This window comes from Myotis lucifugus, unplaced genomic scaffold (genome assembly GCF_000147115.1).
Source record: "Myotis lucifugus unplaced genomic scaffold, Myoluc2.0 scaffold_59, whole genome shotgun sequence".
NCBI classification, from domain to species: Eukaryota; Metazoa; Chordata; class Mammalia; order Chiroptera; family Vespertilionidae; genus Myotis; species Myotis lucifugus.
Genome location: NW_005871107.1, coordinates 3676357 through 3692323, shown reverse-complemented (window position 1 = coordinate 3692323; position 15967 = coordinate 3676357). Strand labels below are relative to the sequence as shown.

At 32.5% G+C, this 15967-nt stretch overlaps 1 protein-coding gene and 1 non-coding gene across 2 annotated transcripts in view; one reads left to right on the top strand and one right to left on the bottom strand.

Moving 5' to 3' along the window:
• The window catches only part of RIMS1 (regulating synaptic membrane exocytosis 1), a 160620-nt gene that overhangs the window by 63710 nt on the left and 80943 nt on the right, over positions 1-15967 (bottom strand). The window contains 2 exon segments of the mRNA XM_023754316.1: positions 3803-3969; positions 10337-10449. Of these exon segments, the coding sequence (XP_023610084.1) occupies positions 3803-3969; positions 10337-10449 (280 nt within the window).
• On the top strand, positions 7841-7971 carry LOC111826175. Its single transcript, XR_002829438.1, has one exon. It is a non-coding gene; the product is annotated as a small nucleolar RNA SNORA51 (small nucleolar RNA).

The window sequence follows — 15967 nt, the reverse complement described above, 5'->3', positions numbered from 1 at the left end:
TCCTTTGAGGAATATTTTAGCCAAAACTAAATTAAAATTGTAAGGCATATGTAACAGAAAACTGAAAAAGAACCTCAAATCTTTATTGGTACTTATTATTTGGAAGTATCATGTTGATTTTATATTGTAAGAATCATCCTAGCAATTAAGTTTTAAATAGTTTTTAGTCTATGACTATTTTTTAGAATAACTTAATTCATTATATCTACAAAAGGTTATTTACCTTAATACAAACATTATGGTGAATTTTTTCTACTATAGTTTCCTTGTATATATAAACTTTGAAAACATGAGATATGCTTAGACTATTTGGAATGAACTACTTAGAATACATGTAGAGGGTGGGATGTCCTTTTCAACTCACACAGAACCTCTGGTGTAGTTAGTGGTAACCCTCAGTGGACAAGGTATTTGTTGCATAATCATCTCAAACACAAAAGATTTAGGATATGACCCAAGAATCCCTAATATTCTTTAAAAATGATATTTTACAGATTGATCATCCCAATATATTTATATTTTCCAATCTATACACATCTTATAAGTGCTTAATTTTATTTGTACCCAAACTGGCCTTTTGAAGCTATCTTCACAGTCTCATATGTTTTAGGAAGAAGGATGATGATTATCTAAAACAAATTTTCTGAAATTGCACTCAAGAATATTATATAAATGTCCTTATGAAAAAAGCATTCAAGAATGAAATAACTTTGGTATATATTAGAATAAACAAAGATAAACCTTAAAAACAATAATGTGTACTGTGATTTATTAATAGGAAAATGCAGTAAGCAGTGTTTGGAAAATATGATATACGTTATACAGGTCTATACATTATACAGAGGGTTGTGCACTACTCATTTCAGATGTGCTTATCTCGACACTTTCTCAGTTCATAATATACGTGGATAGCGGAAATCAAAATCATATATGGTATTGTCAGTACCTACATATTATGGTTTTATTTAATACAAGTGAAATCATGTCATATGTAGTCCTTTATGAGAATACAGTGCAGTTGGTTGACTTTTAGGTTACTGAACATTGTCTTTGGTAAATTCTATAATGTACTCTAAATCTTCCTACTGACATCCAGAGTAAAATTCACCCAAGGCAATGTACAATAAAACATTTCTTGTGTCATAAGGTGATTTGAGCAAAGACACGCAGGGAGCCAGAATATAAAAATACATTTTAACCTCTTAACTAGATTATAATCTCCTTGAGTATGTGGCTTAGATATGATACTTTAATGTAGTCTTGGCAAATAATGAAGTCCTTACATATTATAGGAACTCAAAGGTTTCCTACTACTTACTATGACATAAATATATTCTATCATAATTGATCAGACTTGTTCATCTTTTAACCATAAATAGATATAAAAGTAAACATAGAGAATTCACACACTCAACTAAAACGACAGAAATACTGAGAAGCAGTGATATATTGACAACCATCATTCCTCACAATGTTACCTATGAGAACAGGGCCTGCAACCCTCATTGCACTTCAGTGAGACACAGCATTTTTTCAGTGATGTCACTTTGTTCTGTTCTGTTCTGTTTTCCTTTTCATTCCAAACCCTTCTCTCAGATTTTTATCCACAGGGTTGATGGTGGATGCAAAATCATCGTGTGTGTGTGTGTGTGTGTGTGTGTGTGTGTATACACATGGGTTTGCCCATGAAGACATTTTAAGGAGAAGAATGTATGCGAAAAAATAACTCAATTCTGATTTCAGGATTAAGATGTACCTCTTCTCATATTTCATTCCTTCTTCTCTGTTCATCCTAAGTATTCTAGGAAATCAAATATGGACAACATATGGAAAATCACTGACTAAAGTAACAAGAAAAGTATCTTATTAGCTTAAGTGGAAACTTGTTTAGCCATTAGCTTTATTGCCTAACTTACATAATCCACTTACATAAAAATAATTCTCAGCTCATATGTGTTCTAAATTACAAAGGACAAAAAAGGAAGCTGAAAACATTGAGATGCCCTCAGAAATGAATTTTTCATTAAAAAACTATTTGTACGATTTTTTAGGTCTACTCCTCTCTCCACCAACTTCTCTAAATAAGAAAAGTTATATGAATTAAGGAAGCAAAGAATCCTCTATCTTTTGCATCTTATCATGGTATAATTATAATTAGTGTTGATTTGTTAAGTGGCGTTTTCCCAGAAAGTAAAATTGGCTCCAATGCGATAACACTGTTTCTTCCAATCCCCTTTGTATAAAATCATAGTCAATGGTTGTTGAGCTGCCTAGTGTTTCTCTCTTCTATAATATTTTTTACTTCAAAAATCACATAGCCAAATTTTTCCCGAAGATAAAAATCTGAGGAATCCTTTTCTCTTGAAATTTAAAGAAAATAACAATGGACCCACAAATTATTCTTTCAATGGGTTAGCAATATGAATTCTATGAACTAATAATACTTTATAGCATAGGACTCAAGGTACTTGGCTCTATTGTGAACAAAAAAAATTACCTCAAGATGCATTGTTTTATAATTATTTTAGTAAATTGTTTTCAGTGATTAAAAGTAGAAAAGTCCTGTTTAAGACCTACTTATTGATATTCTTGCTAAACTGAATAGGTTTTGAAATATAATAACTTATAGCTATTTCAATAAAAAGGAATCTATTAAGAATAATTTTCACCCTTGATCCTAAGCAACTCAATATGGCTACATTCTTTAGCTCTTCTATTTTTTTTAATTTTTATTTGAGAGACCTTATCCTGTTAGGACCAGATACTTAAAACATCAGAGGTAAAGATCAACCATGTTCTATTAATATTTTTATCAGTTGAAATTGCACATGTAGATGAGCAGAGTATGATTTTGTTAATTAACAGTAGATAATCACTCTCAATTTTTTTCAAAAGATGAGCTCAGTGCAGGGAAATTCAGGAAGAAGGAATGTTTTAGGATCCATTCCATTGCACATCATGAAAATGTGTGATACTATCAGACTTTCAGAGTATTAGTAATGCAGTTACTTTTGTTTTGAACATTTATTTCTTGGGCTTTTCATGAAACCCAAAATTCTTTCAGCGAAACTTCTCTTTCTGTAAACTAGTTAAGAACAAATATAAAATATGGGTTGTCCATAGTGAGTCTGCTTTACTAAATGAAGGTGGCACTTGGATTCCTGGGTTCTTTTCCCTTTCAGCAGGGTACTTGGCCTTGGAAGGACCCAATAGCCCTCTTGGTGATTTAAACAAAATATAAATTTCTTACAGCTCATAATGTAAACGAGGGTGTGAATTTTGTTATCATAGCCACTCAATCCTACTCTGAAAGCCAACCAACCACACACTACAGCCCCTGGGGAAAATGCAGCTGGCTTTCTGTTTTATTTTTTGTGAATAAATTTTTTGGAACATAGCCATGCTCATTTGTTTCCATAGCGTTCACACTACAGTATAACGACATTGTTGAGCAGATGTGACAGACAGTGTCCTGTGTAGTCTGATATATTTATTACCTGTCTCTTTATGGAAAAACTTTCTGACGCTGGCCTAAAGGATCTCTGTGGATTTAATCATACCAGAAGGAAATTCCTGCAAATGTGACTGAGCTAACTTTAAGATGATGACTATATTTATCACCTGTATCTTATAATACTCAATAGTTAAATGTTCAACCCACTTCAGTCTGTTACTTTAATGAAATGTCAGTGTTTCTGTTACTTGACCCAGACTGTATTTCAGCAAGAATATTCAGCAAGCTGGTTGTATTTTTATACCACGGGCAAAGACCCAGTTTATAGAAACAGTATTGCTGACTCACCTGATTCTACCCCTGGGGCGCTCAGACTGCTCTGACATAAAGCTTGTGCTGCTGAGGCGAGAGGCACTGCTGGTTCTGGAAATGGCGGACACATCACTGACATCACTATCTGATGATTTGGCAGAGACGTTATCACAGCTTCTGTACTGATCTTTATGTATGCTATACTAAAGATTAAAAACAAGAAAGCATGAGCTCCATCATCAGATCGGGGAAACAGACACATACACGGTGAGGATAATGACTCTTTAGCCAACACCAAACAAATGTGTATCCTTGTAAAAGTAGGTGTGGCATCTAAAACAATCCAAATGTTAACATAATATATGATTTCCAATGGAAAACTCCTACATCCCTTGAGTGGTAAGGAATGTTTCTGGAGACTGAATTACAAATTAAACACAAAAATGAAATGCTTGGGTGGAAAACTCATTGAATTGTTTGTACATGCTTTAAACCTCAAATTGTATTGTTTTTTTCTAGTACATCAGTTTCTCTTTTCTTGCTTTAGTTTTCATGATTGCCTGTTTTATTCACTTTCTATTCTTTCCATGGTATAGACCGCTTCCATCTGTCTGTACTTCTTGTTTCTTTCCAAAACTATTCAATTTACCTAAACATCTCCCTTTTCTATGAGAGTGCGCTCTTTCAAATTTCTTCAAAAAGTGTATCTCTTCACAAAAATGGCTGACATTACAACTTAGGGGCTGTGCCCAAGAGGAGTAAAGCAATGGCAGCAAAAAGTAGACTTTGCTTTTAAACTTTCTATTATAGCTTAGACATTTTCTGATGTAAACTATCAACTCTGCAAAAAGTAAAAAATGGGATTCCTATTAAAGTTTCAACATGCACTTTAGCTTATATTTAAATGTTTAAATTTGTCTTTGGTATTCAATACCTAAGATTTTAGAATCATTAGGAAAAAGGTTAAAAACATGAAAAGCTATGAAAACAGTTAATCTACTCCTCTTTCTATGTCCCTGTCTCATTGTAACTGATCACACAGTGGATAATGTTACATACTATTTTAATGTTTTAATTATAAATATTGTATGTTTATATGATTATATATAATTTGACAATACCTAATATATAAGTGATTCCCTTATGTTAGGTATTGGAAGATCAGATAATTTCTTATATAAAAGAACACACAGGTAAAATAAACACATGACTAAACATTGAGTATTTAAGTTTCTTATCATGCTATTGAAATTTAGATTTATGTGTTAAGGTGTGAAATGTTTGTTAAGCCTGTAGAAAAAAATCACCCATCCTCTGATTCTCCACATTAGATGATTTTTAATGAATCTAAAAATAATCCAAACACTAGATTTCTAAAAATTTGTTTAACAATTGTTTTGCTAAAGTATATAACATAAACTGATGCTAAAACCTGATCCTGAATATACAAAAAAAGGTATAATAGAATATTTAAAAAAAAAACACAATCCTAGACGACGGGAATCATGTTTATTTAACATGATTTACCATCAGAGTAGTTCAGGCTTAAGACAATTAAATGTTAGTTTTAATTTTTCATTTCTCATGTGTAAGTAATGGACATGAAAACAATTCCAAATTTATAGAATATCCATAAATTATATTTCCAAAGAATTTTTCAGAACTGTGTGATTTTTTGAAAGCTGTATGCATGACCCAAAAGAAAATTAATAAGTATATTATGTCCAGAACTGAGCTATTTATACAACTTCATGTATGTTCTGAAAGTAATATGATTTAAGATAATGTATGCAAAGTAATGTGATAAGGTTTATCACTAAATCCTGTGATCATAGCATGATCCTGACTGACATAATTCATCTCAGTCAGAACTGGTTTTTATTTACAGAGCAGATGTGGTAAAACCTCATTATACTCACATAGTAGAACCTGGATTTAATACTGTTACCGGAGTATAAATACAACTCATATTATTTGTTTTTGAAACTATTTTGCTAAGTAGATATATTATGCAATTATTATAATGTTTCTAACCATATTGAAATAATAGCTTGCCTGTGACAGAGTACAGGAAGAACTGGGCTCTAAAACCATAAAAATCCACCCAGCAGCAACAGATTTTCTAGCATTGTGTTCATACCCCTAACAAATGCTCCTCTTACCTGACAAATGTCAATAATAAGTAGTATAGACTATGGCATAAGGATATATGAGTGTACATGGCACCATTTATTCAGCTAAGAAGTCTCCTTTTCTATAAGCCATCTCTGCCTTAACCTTTTTGTATATAACCTTTGATATTCCAGCAAAGAGATAAAAGGAAGGGATTTTTAAAAGACTGTAGAACATACTAAAATTTCCTATACTGGGGTAAGGAATGATCTATCATTCTGAAATGAGATCACAGTTTTCTTTACTTTTTTACTACTTTATTTATTTTCAAGTCTTATTAAAAGTTTAAATCATAACTTTGCCTTTTTATCAATCATAACTTGTTACATTTCCTAATTAAAAATTAAATATTTTAATGGAATTATATTTTGAGAAACATAATATCCTCAGGAGGAATGTATGCTGATCACACAGCAGGCAAGTAAGTCCTTGATGTAGGAGAGGCTCTAATTATAGGGCTGCTATTTTTATAAGGGAATAATAATAAATGTTCAGCAGCTACGTACAATGCTCATCACATCAATTTTAGTTGCTGTTCCTGGTTTACATAGGCACTATTTTTAAGTTTGAGTTCCTAAATACAAATTCACCCCTCAAATATGAATTTCACTGCATCATTGAGGCATACAACTCTGTGTAACATCAATGAAAAAAATAGCATGGGGATCACATTTCAGGGATACCAAAGTCGTTTTGTGTTGTTTTTTTTTGTTTTTCAAAAGCAAAGTTAGTGTTAATTCCTTACCCAGGATGGATGACAGGGTCAGTCAGCCTTTTAAAGGAGATGCCAGGTTTGTAACATCTAAGGAATAGTTTTCTGGTAATTCTTGACCCTGAAAATATTTAGTTCTACTGGTTGTTCAGTTATAAATATTTTGAGAATGATGAAGTAATTTCTAATTTGACTGAGTTTCAACTAAGGTGTATTGCTTCATCCAAAATGCCAAATAGTTTAGGATGTTAAAAAAAGAATAAAGGGATACAGTTCAAAATTAAATATTTATTAAATTTACAACAAAGCTAGCTTTTTTTATTATTGATATCAGAGAGAAAAGGAGAGGGAGAGAGAGATAGAAACATCAATGATGAGAGAGAATCATTGATCGGCTGCCTCCTGCCCACCTCACACTGGGCATCGAGCCCGCTACCCAGGTATATGCCCTGACTGGGAATTGAACTGTGACCTCCTGGTTCATAGGTCGATGCGCAACCACTGAGCACACTGGCAGGGCTTATATATATAAATAAACATATTTTTGTAGAGTAAATTATAAAGAGGTTGGGGTAAATGGAAAAAAATAAAAAAGTACATGAGAGAGATTTGAAGTAACTGGAAACTAAATATTTTATTATAAGCATTAGGCTATACTATGAATATTAGAATTGTGAAGAGTATTTACCTTTTACTTGACATATAAAATAAAAAACTAATCATTTGTTAATTTGTCTTATATATTTTTACTATCCTATACTTTTATAACTTTTTAAAAGATATATCTTTGATCTCACATTTATTGATATAACTTATACTCATTTATGTAAATAGTGTAGCATCAGTTTATGAAGTCAGTAAGAGCAACAGTAATGTATTTAAAAGTAATGTGGTGTTTTTTTAATATTCAAATGAGGGCGGGGAAGAATGCCTGTGTAAAGGGGGCAGGGAAATAATTAAATTGTATGCAAACAAAAAACTGGATAAGAGCCTCTGAATCAAACTGGAGTACAGTGCCCATTTCAGTGATGCAAAAGCAGGAAAGGTGGTAGCTAACTTCCAGTCAGGAGTGCCAGGGCTCATCACTCTGCAGAAAGGCTGCATGCATTTTAGTATTGCCTCCTTTCTTCTGAACCTCGATTTTCATAAATTTGATAAAAAAAAAGAGCTGTAATAAAGAATTATTCTGGGGCCTCCTGGTGCTTACAACAGGCTGTGTTATCACACTGACTGTAAGAAATAGGAGGCCAAGTAAACCTACCCTATATACACCTCAGCTCAGGCCCTTTGCCTAGTCTGTATTGTGAATGGGAAGACACTGAGGAAAAAAAAATTCTGAATTATTTTTAAGGCCAGAGAACTTGGAATTTCCCAAGCAAGATAAACCTACTTTTGATTTATTACAAATATAAGTATTAGTGGTCATTGGGACTTGTAGCACACGTCACTTTGTAGATTTTTTTAATCAATTGATTAATATTAGAGTCCTAATCCAGAATGACTCAGAAAGGCTTTTAATATTTTATACTGATTCTCTATTTACTTCTTTCTTGCCTCCTATTCTGGCCCTATCTCCTCCTGCTGTTGTATTTGACCTCATCCTTGGACATAATGCTAAGAAATCAGTGAAACATTTCCAAATAACTGCATCTGACGGAGGAGGAAGAAAGCCTAAATCACCCTGCCTCCTAATTCTTCCTGCATTTGTAGCAAAAGAAAACAAAAATGATAATGATATCCATACAGCAGACAGACAAGTAAGCTGAGTGAGTGATAATAAACCACAGAGAGGATAGGTGGAGCTGGAATCAGCAACTCTATGGAACATCAAGGTATTTTTGTTACTAATTTGTTTTGCTTTACTAATTTTACTTTGTTGTTTCAAAGTCCTACCAAATCGGGCCGCACTGAGTCACGGTGACCATAAGCATTGTCTCAGTTGGAAATCTTTTTGCAGCTCACCTAATATGTAAAGTGATACTGTGTCTAATACGCATGACTCTGGAAGTCTGGTGACAAATCATATTTCATAAACACTTTTTTGTATTAGTCTCTGAATATCTGGCTATATAATGAACAGCCTCCATTATTTAAAAATAAGTAGGTGTTTTTCACCCTTCCTCCCAATCCCTTTCTCCCTGGCAACCATCGGTTTATTCTCTACATCTATGACTTTGTTTCTGTTATGTTTGTTCATTTGTTTTCTTTTCACATATAAGTGAAATCACATGGTATTTTTCCTTCCATGTCTAACTTATTTCAGTTAGCACAAGACCCTCTAGGTTCATCTATGTTGTTGCTAGTGACAAAATTTCATTCTTTTTTATGGTTACGTAATATTCTATAATATATATAAGTATATCACATCTTCTTTATTCATCTATCAATGGGCAACTGGTGTATTTCCATATTGGCTATTGTAAATAATGCTGCAATGATAATAAGGGTAATATACTTATTTGGGGGAATATAGTCAATAATATCCTCATATCTGTATGATGTCAGATGGTTACTAGGCTTACTGTGGTGATCAAACTGTTAAATATTTAAATGTTGAATTACTTTGTCACACACCTGAAAGTAATATAATATTGTATGCTAACTATATTTTAAGAAATATAAGTAGATTTTTCTAGGTTCACATTTCAAGCTAACAATATTTAGTATAGTTTTACTTAATTTTTAATTTTTAATTTCTAAAAGGTCATAACTTCCAAAAGGGTTTCTTGATATCAAATTATAACACGGTTTTTCCTGTAATAGCTCCTGCCACTTTTGTAGTATTCTAAAAATAAGATTTTTGAATAAAGCAGATAATATATATAAATCATATCATGCAATATGAATTTAATTAATATAAGATATTAAATTTAATATAAGATAAATTTAATTGAAATTATTAGATGATGGTTAGCAATTTATAAACTCCTTAGTGTATTCTTACAAAATGATATTGAAGTATAAATTGTATATTTATTGAGATGTGGAATTGTGTGGATTTCAGTTTCTAATAGTTTAAAATCAGTTACTTATCTTACTAAAAACAGACAATAAGAAATCTCACATCACACAATTTTAGTCATTGGGTAACAAATCTCAATAGTAAATATCAACCAAAAATGTTATTTAAGACTATAAACCTGTAACTTAATAGTTAAATGCAATATTAAATGGTATTCAATCAATCGAATTGTTTTATCTATCTTGCTTATTTATGTGATTCTGTCTATGGATAATCTATCATTAAGTGACTTTATTTTTTTAATTTATTGGTGTGGTGTGACACCGGTTAATAAAATTATATAGGTTTCAAGTGTACAATTCTGTAACACTTCGTCTGTATATTGCATTATGTGTTCACCACCCAAAGTCAAGTCTCCTCGGGCACCAGTTATCCCCTCTTTACTCTTTTCTAACCGCCCCCCACTTTCCCCTCTGGTAATGACCACACTGTTGTGTGACTTTAATATCAAGTGTTTACATTTTCTTTTTAGAAAAAAAAGAAAACCCACACACATTAAATCCAAGTTAATGAAGTTATATTTTGTGGAAATAGCAAGAAAAGGGGGTTATGAGACAAGACTAGCATTTGAATCACTTCTCTCATATATCTCGGTGCTTGCTAGTCCTATACACACTGTACATTTATAAAAAGGAGGCTATTGGTTGGGTACTACTAGTTTTACCTTGGAATATTGCTCGCGATCAAGTTCTTGACTAGAACCAGACCCTGTTGTCTGCTTAAATCGATGCACTTTCATTTTCATCTGTCTTGTTCGCTCCTCCACTACTAAGCTTGCTGCAAAAACACACAATGGAAGCCTATTAAAACATGTGAAGCACCTTTTAGAAACTGAATGGTTTTTAAGATTTTAATGCTTTCGCTATGACTTCAATTAAATGAAGCTTAGAAATAACACATTAGTAAATTTTTAAAAATGCAGAGTATACAATGCTAGCAACTGTTAAAGATGAACATGACTCAGCTCACACAGAATGGGGAACAAAAATATTAGTAACAAAATACCCTATTTCTTCATCTGTTATGGAATATTTTCAATTCCACTCATAAATGATTATGCGAAGCAAATCTAATGGTGAAAATATGTTCTATACTTAATCAACTGGTTGTTGCATGTACATATATAAACAAGTATGCATACTGAACACATCACACATATATGCACATGCTTACATGCATGCACACACCCACTGACATCCTCAGCTAAGAGTCACCTAAAAACTTTTAATTATAATAATCTGTTTTTTATGAGGCATTCTTAATAAATCATTAATTTATATCAGTAGCTTTTCATGAATATTTTCCAGTCTTAAAAGTGAACTAAAAGTTTAGTTTTCTATTTCTTATGGCTATGTATGACTACATATATAAAATTTATAATATAAAAATTTTAGCTCTGCAATTTATAACATATAAAGACATATATTCCATTTAAGCCTTTATTAATCTCTTAAGTAGCGGGTGTGACTTTTTAGATGGGAAAAATTATAGCCTTCAATAAAATATGTTAAGTTAGAATTAATCATAAGAGACTAAGTTTCAAGACCCTGCCTTTAATTTTTAAGTTTTACACATAAAGGAGTAAGAGCTGAGGGTACAGTGATGTGAAGCGTAAGCTCCTAAAACACACCTGTGTTATATGAGACCTATGTTTACTTTTTACAGCTTATCTTGTGCCAATTTCCCAGACTATTCAATATCTTCAAGTGTTAACATTTATTTCTAAGTTCTGTATACACATATACACACACAAAAATTGTTATTTATTAAGCCTTCTGCCAAGAAACCTTAATGATTTAAAGGATAGTGGAAAAAATGATATATCTGATTGACTTGGCTGTTGATTTAATCTCTTGCAAGTTTATACAGATACCTGCTGTCAAATATTTCCATTTCAATGATTAAACATGGTGTGGAACCATGCCAGAGGCACCTGATAGTCAGGCTAATTAAAGGCCTTGTTGTCAATACACTGGACTGTCCAAGACCACAGCGTCTCATGGCATGCTGTGCCCTTCTATAACCGAAATGATTGATGTCACTATTGGCAACTAGCCTTCTTTGTCTAAGGAGCAATATACAGCTTACTGACTAGCTAGTAGGGAGAGTGTGGGAAGAAGATGAAGCTGGAGAGAGGGAGCTGAGAGCTGGTAGTGCTCCATCTGAGCTCTCTATGAGCTCTCAGATCAGATATAGCTACTATGTTAACCAGCCTGTGTGCTGGGAGAGTGAAGCTCAGAGGTCGTTACTATGTGAGGCTACAGAGACCAGCTAGTGGGCTGGGCAGGGCAGACAGGAGAAGCTGCTGAGCCAGAGAGATTAGGTACCGCTATGATGTGAGGCAGTGCAGGGTGCGGCTGCTCAGATAACAGCTGTAGGTACAGAGATTAATGCTGCTTTGTAGGAAAGATGTATTTACCAGCCAGTGTACGGATGCCTATATAGAATTGCTGTGAAAGACTGTGTTGTCTGATGGCTCTGTGGCCACTGGCTTCTGCAATAAAGATTCATTCTTATACACCCACCACTTCTGCTTCTCTGTCTACTCCGCTGCCGTAAATTGAATCACACTTAGAGCAGCAGTGCTCTGCAGTGATCCCGCTGTCTCTAACAATGGCCTACCATCTTTGATAAGAGAAACTGATACCCATTTTAAAAAATTAAGTAAATATGTAGTTTTTATTGTGTTCAAGTATAGACTAATAGTCTAAGAGATAAATACACAGTTTGAAATCTGTGGTTAAATGTTTAAATCATACTTTTAGCACCAGTTATTAGATGTTTAGCGTTGTTTAAATTCAGTATATTAGATAAAAATCAATCCCTAACATCACAGTTATATGAATTAAGCGATGATACATGCTTGCTTTGAAAATGTTGACTTCAGAGGCAGTAAATGATAACTATTAATGATTAAAGGATGGTTCAAGGAGACCTTGAGAAAAGCAGTTCATAAATGTAATTACTTGGTAACATATAAGGAGACAATGAATATTATAGAGCAAAATGTCAATTGAGAGTAATAAGGAATTGAAACAAGATATTGAAAAACCTTTTAGATTTATAGAAAATCATATGCAATACATGAAAATGTCTAAATATCTGATCTCTGCCTTCTGCTTATGGTGTGGGTATCTCTGGGTACCTGCTCAGTCCTTGAGCTTTGAAGAAGTCAAATGCACTGTGATAATCAGTTGTACTTTATAATTAAAGCTTAAAACAATTCAAAGTAATCTCTACTTGAGATAAAAACATATTAGCTTAATTTTCTCACCAAATGATATTAATTTTGTTTTGACATTGATTAGCCCATAGGTTTGTAACCTTCACTTTAAGTACAATGTAATTCTTAGGGAGGATGGTAACTGGACACTGAAAAATTTATTTCCCTGGAGCTACTGTCTTGAAGCAGTTCTGGTAAGTTAACCTTGCGGGGACAATACCCCATCTCTCTAAACAGGATTACATAGCTTATGACATGGCTACACTTAAATCCTTATTTTGCAAAACTTATGTAATACTTTCAACAAAAATAAAAAAATTAAAAACAATAAAATCAATAAACCTATCCTCAGGCGAGGATAGATAGTAAATAAATAAAAATAAACAAACAAAAAAACTAAATCATAAGAGTGGTAGCCTAACTAAAATAAATCTTAAAATGGTTTTAAATGACTTCACTTTTACTTTTCAAAAATGATATATACATGGGTGGGAAAAAGTAGGTTTTCAGTTGTAATACAAATACATAATACAATATTTAATAAACTAGTGCCCCAGTGCACGGATTTGTGCACATTGAAAGGAAGGGCGGGACTGGGCAAGACAGGCCAGACATGCCCTGGAGCCAAGCTCCCGAGGTCCCTCCCCAGCCAGCCCCACCTCAGGCAGCTTTGCAGATCAAAGTCATTTGTGCAGTGAGCGGGGTCCCCCTGGCAGGTGGGTCCCCCGGCCTGGCCTGCGGGGATCGGGCTGAAACCAGCTCTCCAACATCCACCAAGGGGTCCCGGATTGCAAGAGGGCGGTTCTTGGGTGACACACCCAGAATCTGACTCCCTCTTCTCTGGTTCCAGGTGTATCATCTGAGAACCGCCACTGCCAAGTCACCACAGCTCGACAGCCCCATGTGTTGAGCGTCTGTCCCCATGGTGGTCAGTGTGTGTCATACCTACAGGCCGGTTGGATGGTCACTTAGCCTTTTATATATATAGATAATAATACAAGAATACACTTTGTGTTTCGTGTACTCACAACTTTGCCCACCCCTATATATAGAGAATCTTTATTCCTAAAGAATGAGAGTTGATATCTTTTAATCTGTCAAAGAAAGAAAAATCTCCAAATTAATATTGACACAAAATCATGAGTAAACCTCCTTTGACTTTCCAGCAAAAACATAGTTGCTATGCTATTCTCATTACTTATTTTTCATTTTATTTAAACTGTATATTGTGGAATAAAATTACCTTTTTTTTCTAGATCACTGGTGTGTCAATCTAAGTAGTAACACAAATGTATAAACATAATATTTATCACAAATTTGGACCTGATTGCATGATTCCATGATTTATACAGAAAATAATAACATTTAGTGATGATTAAAAGTGAACCGAGTTCTTGGATTATGATTACCTATCAAGTATCTCACTATAAGTAAGATTAACCACAGCCCTGAGAGCTCAAATATCTTACTGTAAAAAGAATGATTACTGATTATCATCTTAAAGATTTTATATTATTTTAACAATTTAATGTCAGTAGAAAAATTAAAATATAGAATAAAATATTTTCCAATTCTCCCACAAATCCTTACATTATATTCACATTTTAGGAACGTTCTGAATGTTGGCCCAATTTAAACTAACAAAATCATTAAAATACCAGTTGCTATTTCTTTCCAAAAAAGATACAAAAATTGAGGAATTTTTAAAAAAATTTCAAAACCCTAATATTAGATAGTTAAAAACCCTTATTTTCTACTATAGATATAATTATTATGTAACTTCCTTTACCCTCTTAATGAAAATATAGCTTACATACTTAATATAGTCAAAAGATTAGGACGTGTACTGTGCTAAAGACTGTATTTCAGCTGCAATCGAACAGTAGCATAAACAATTTATCTCTCTTAGCCTGTAAGGTGTAATTAACATGAAAATTTTAATTTAAGTATGTTTTGTAAATTGGAATTTTTCGCTATACCTTCTACATGCCGAATGATGTATGTGACATTGAATAAAGTGTGCTTTTTGAAAGCAGATATTTATTTACCTACACAATATTTGTCGAACATAACTCATTTTCTTTATATCACTTTTACTCTAAATAAATTGTTATTTGAAACTTTGGCATTTGTATCAGATAAATCTACATATTCCAAGAATAAACTCACAATTACAATTAAAAACGTATAAACTGGAACTTAACTTTTAGGGGTTAAATTAAAACCATACTTATGAAGTCATTTTTTTTCTTCATAACCCAACAATAACAACTTTTGGTTAAAATATGCAGATGAGAAAAGTTAATAAAATTTTAAAAGTCTGCAATCTATAATAAATTTCTAATAAAAAGTATTAGATATTATTACAAATAAAAACAGATTAAAATAATTCTTTCATGTCACATGCTTTGCAATAAATTCCCAATCTATTGATATGGTTGATCTTTGATGAATCTCTATACAAGCAGAGATCATTTACAAGTGTTGTTTATGCCTATAAGAATTTTTCTGTAACTATTTCATTCATAAAATTACTAAAGAATCCCGTGACTTAAAAAACAAACAAACCAAAAAAAAATATACTTAAGGATCATTAGTCAATCTTCCCTAACCCATCATAGAAAAATTTCTATAGAATCACCTCCTCCAAAGAGAATGTCATTTTCTGGGAAACTCTTTTGACTTACAGTCATTTGTAATTTGTTTTCAAATATAAATCAATATTATAGATATAGGTACTTTCCAATCATTAAAATTTAAACATTCACAAACATATTTAAAATATCATTCATAAATTTACAATTATATAAAAAATGAGTTTTTTTCTGATCTTCAAATTCCTTAAATATTTCACAATTCTCTCTCTGCATCTAGAAATTAACATGAATTTGAAATTTTAATTGTGTCTCTAGGCAAAAGAATGATCCATATGTTATATTGTTAAAGTTTCCGATACCTTCAAGTATTTTAGGTGAAATATGTGTGTAAAGTAAAAATGTATAGATAAATATTATGAAATATACTAAGTTAAAAAGATTTGAGTATTTTATTTTATAAAAAGGTTAGCTAGTA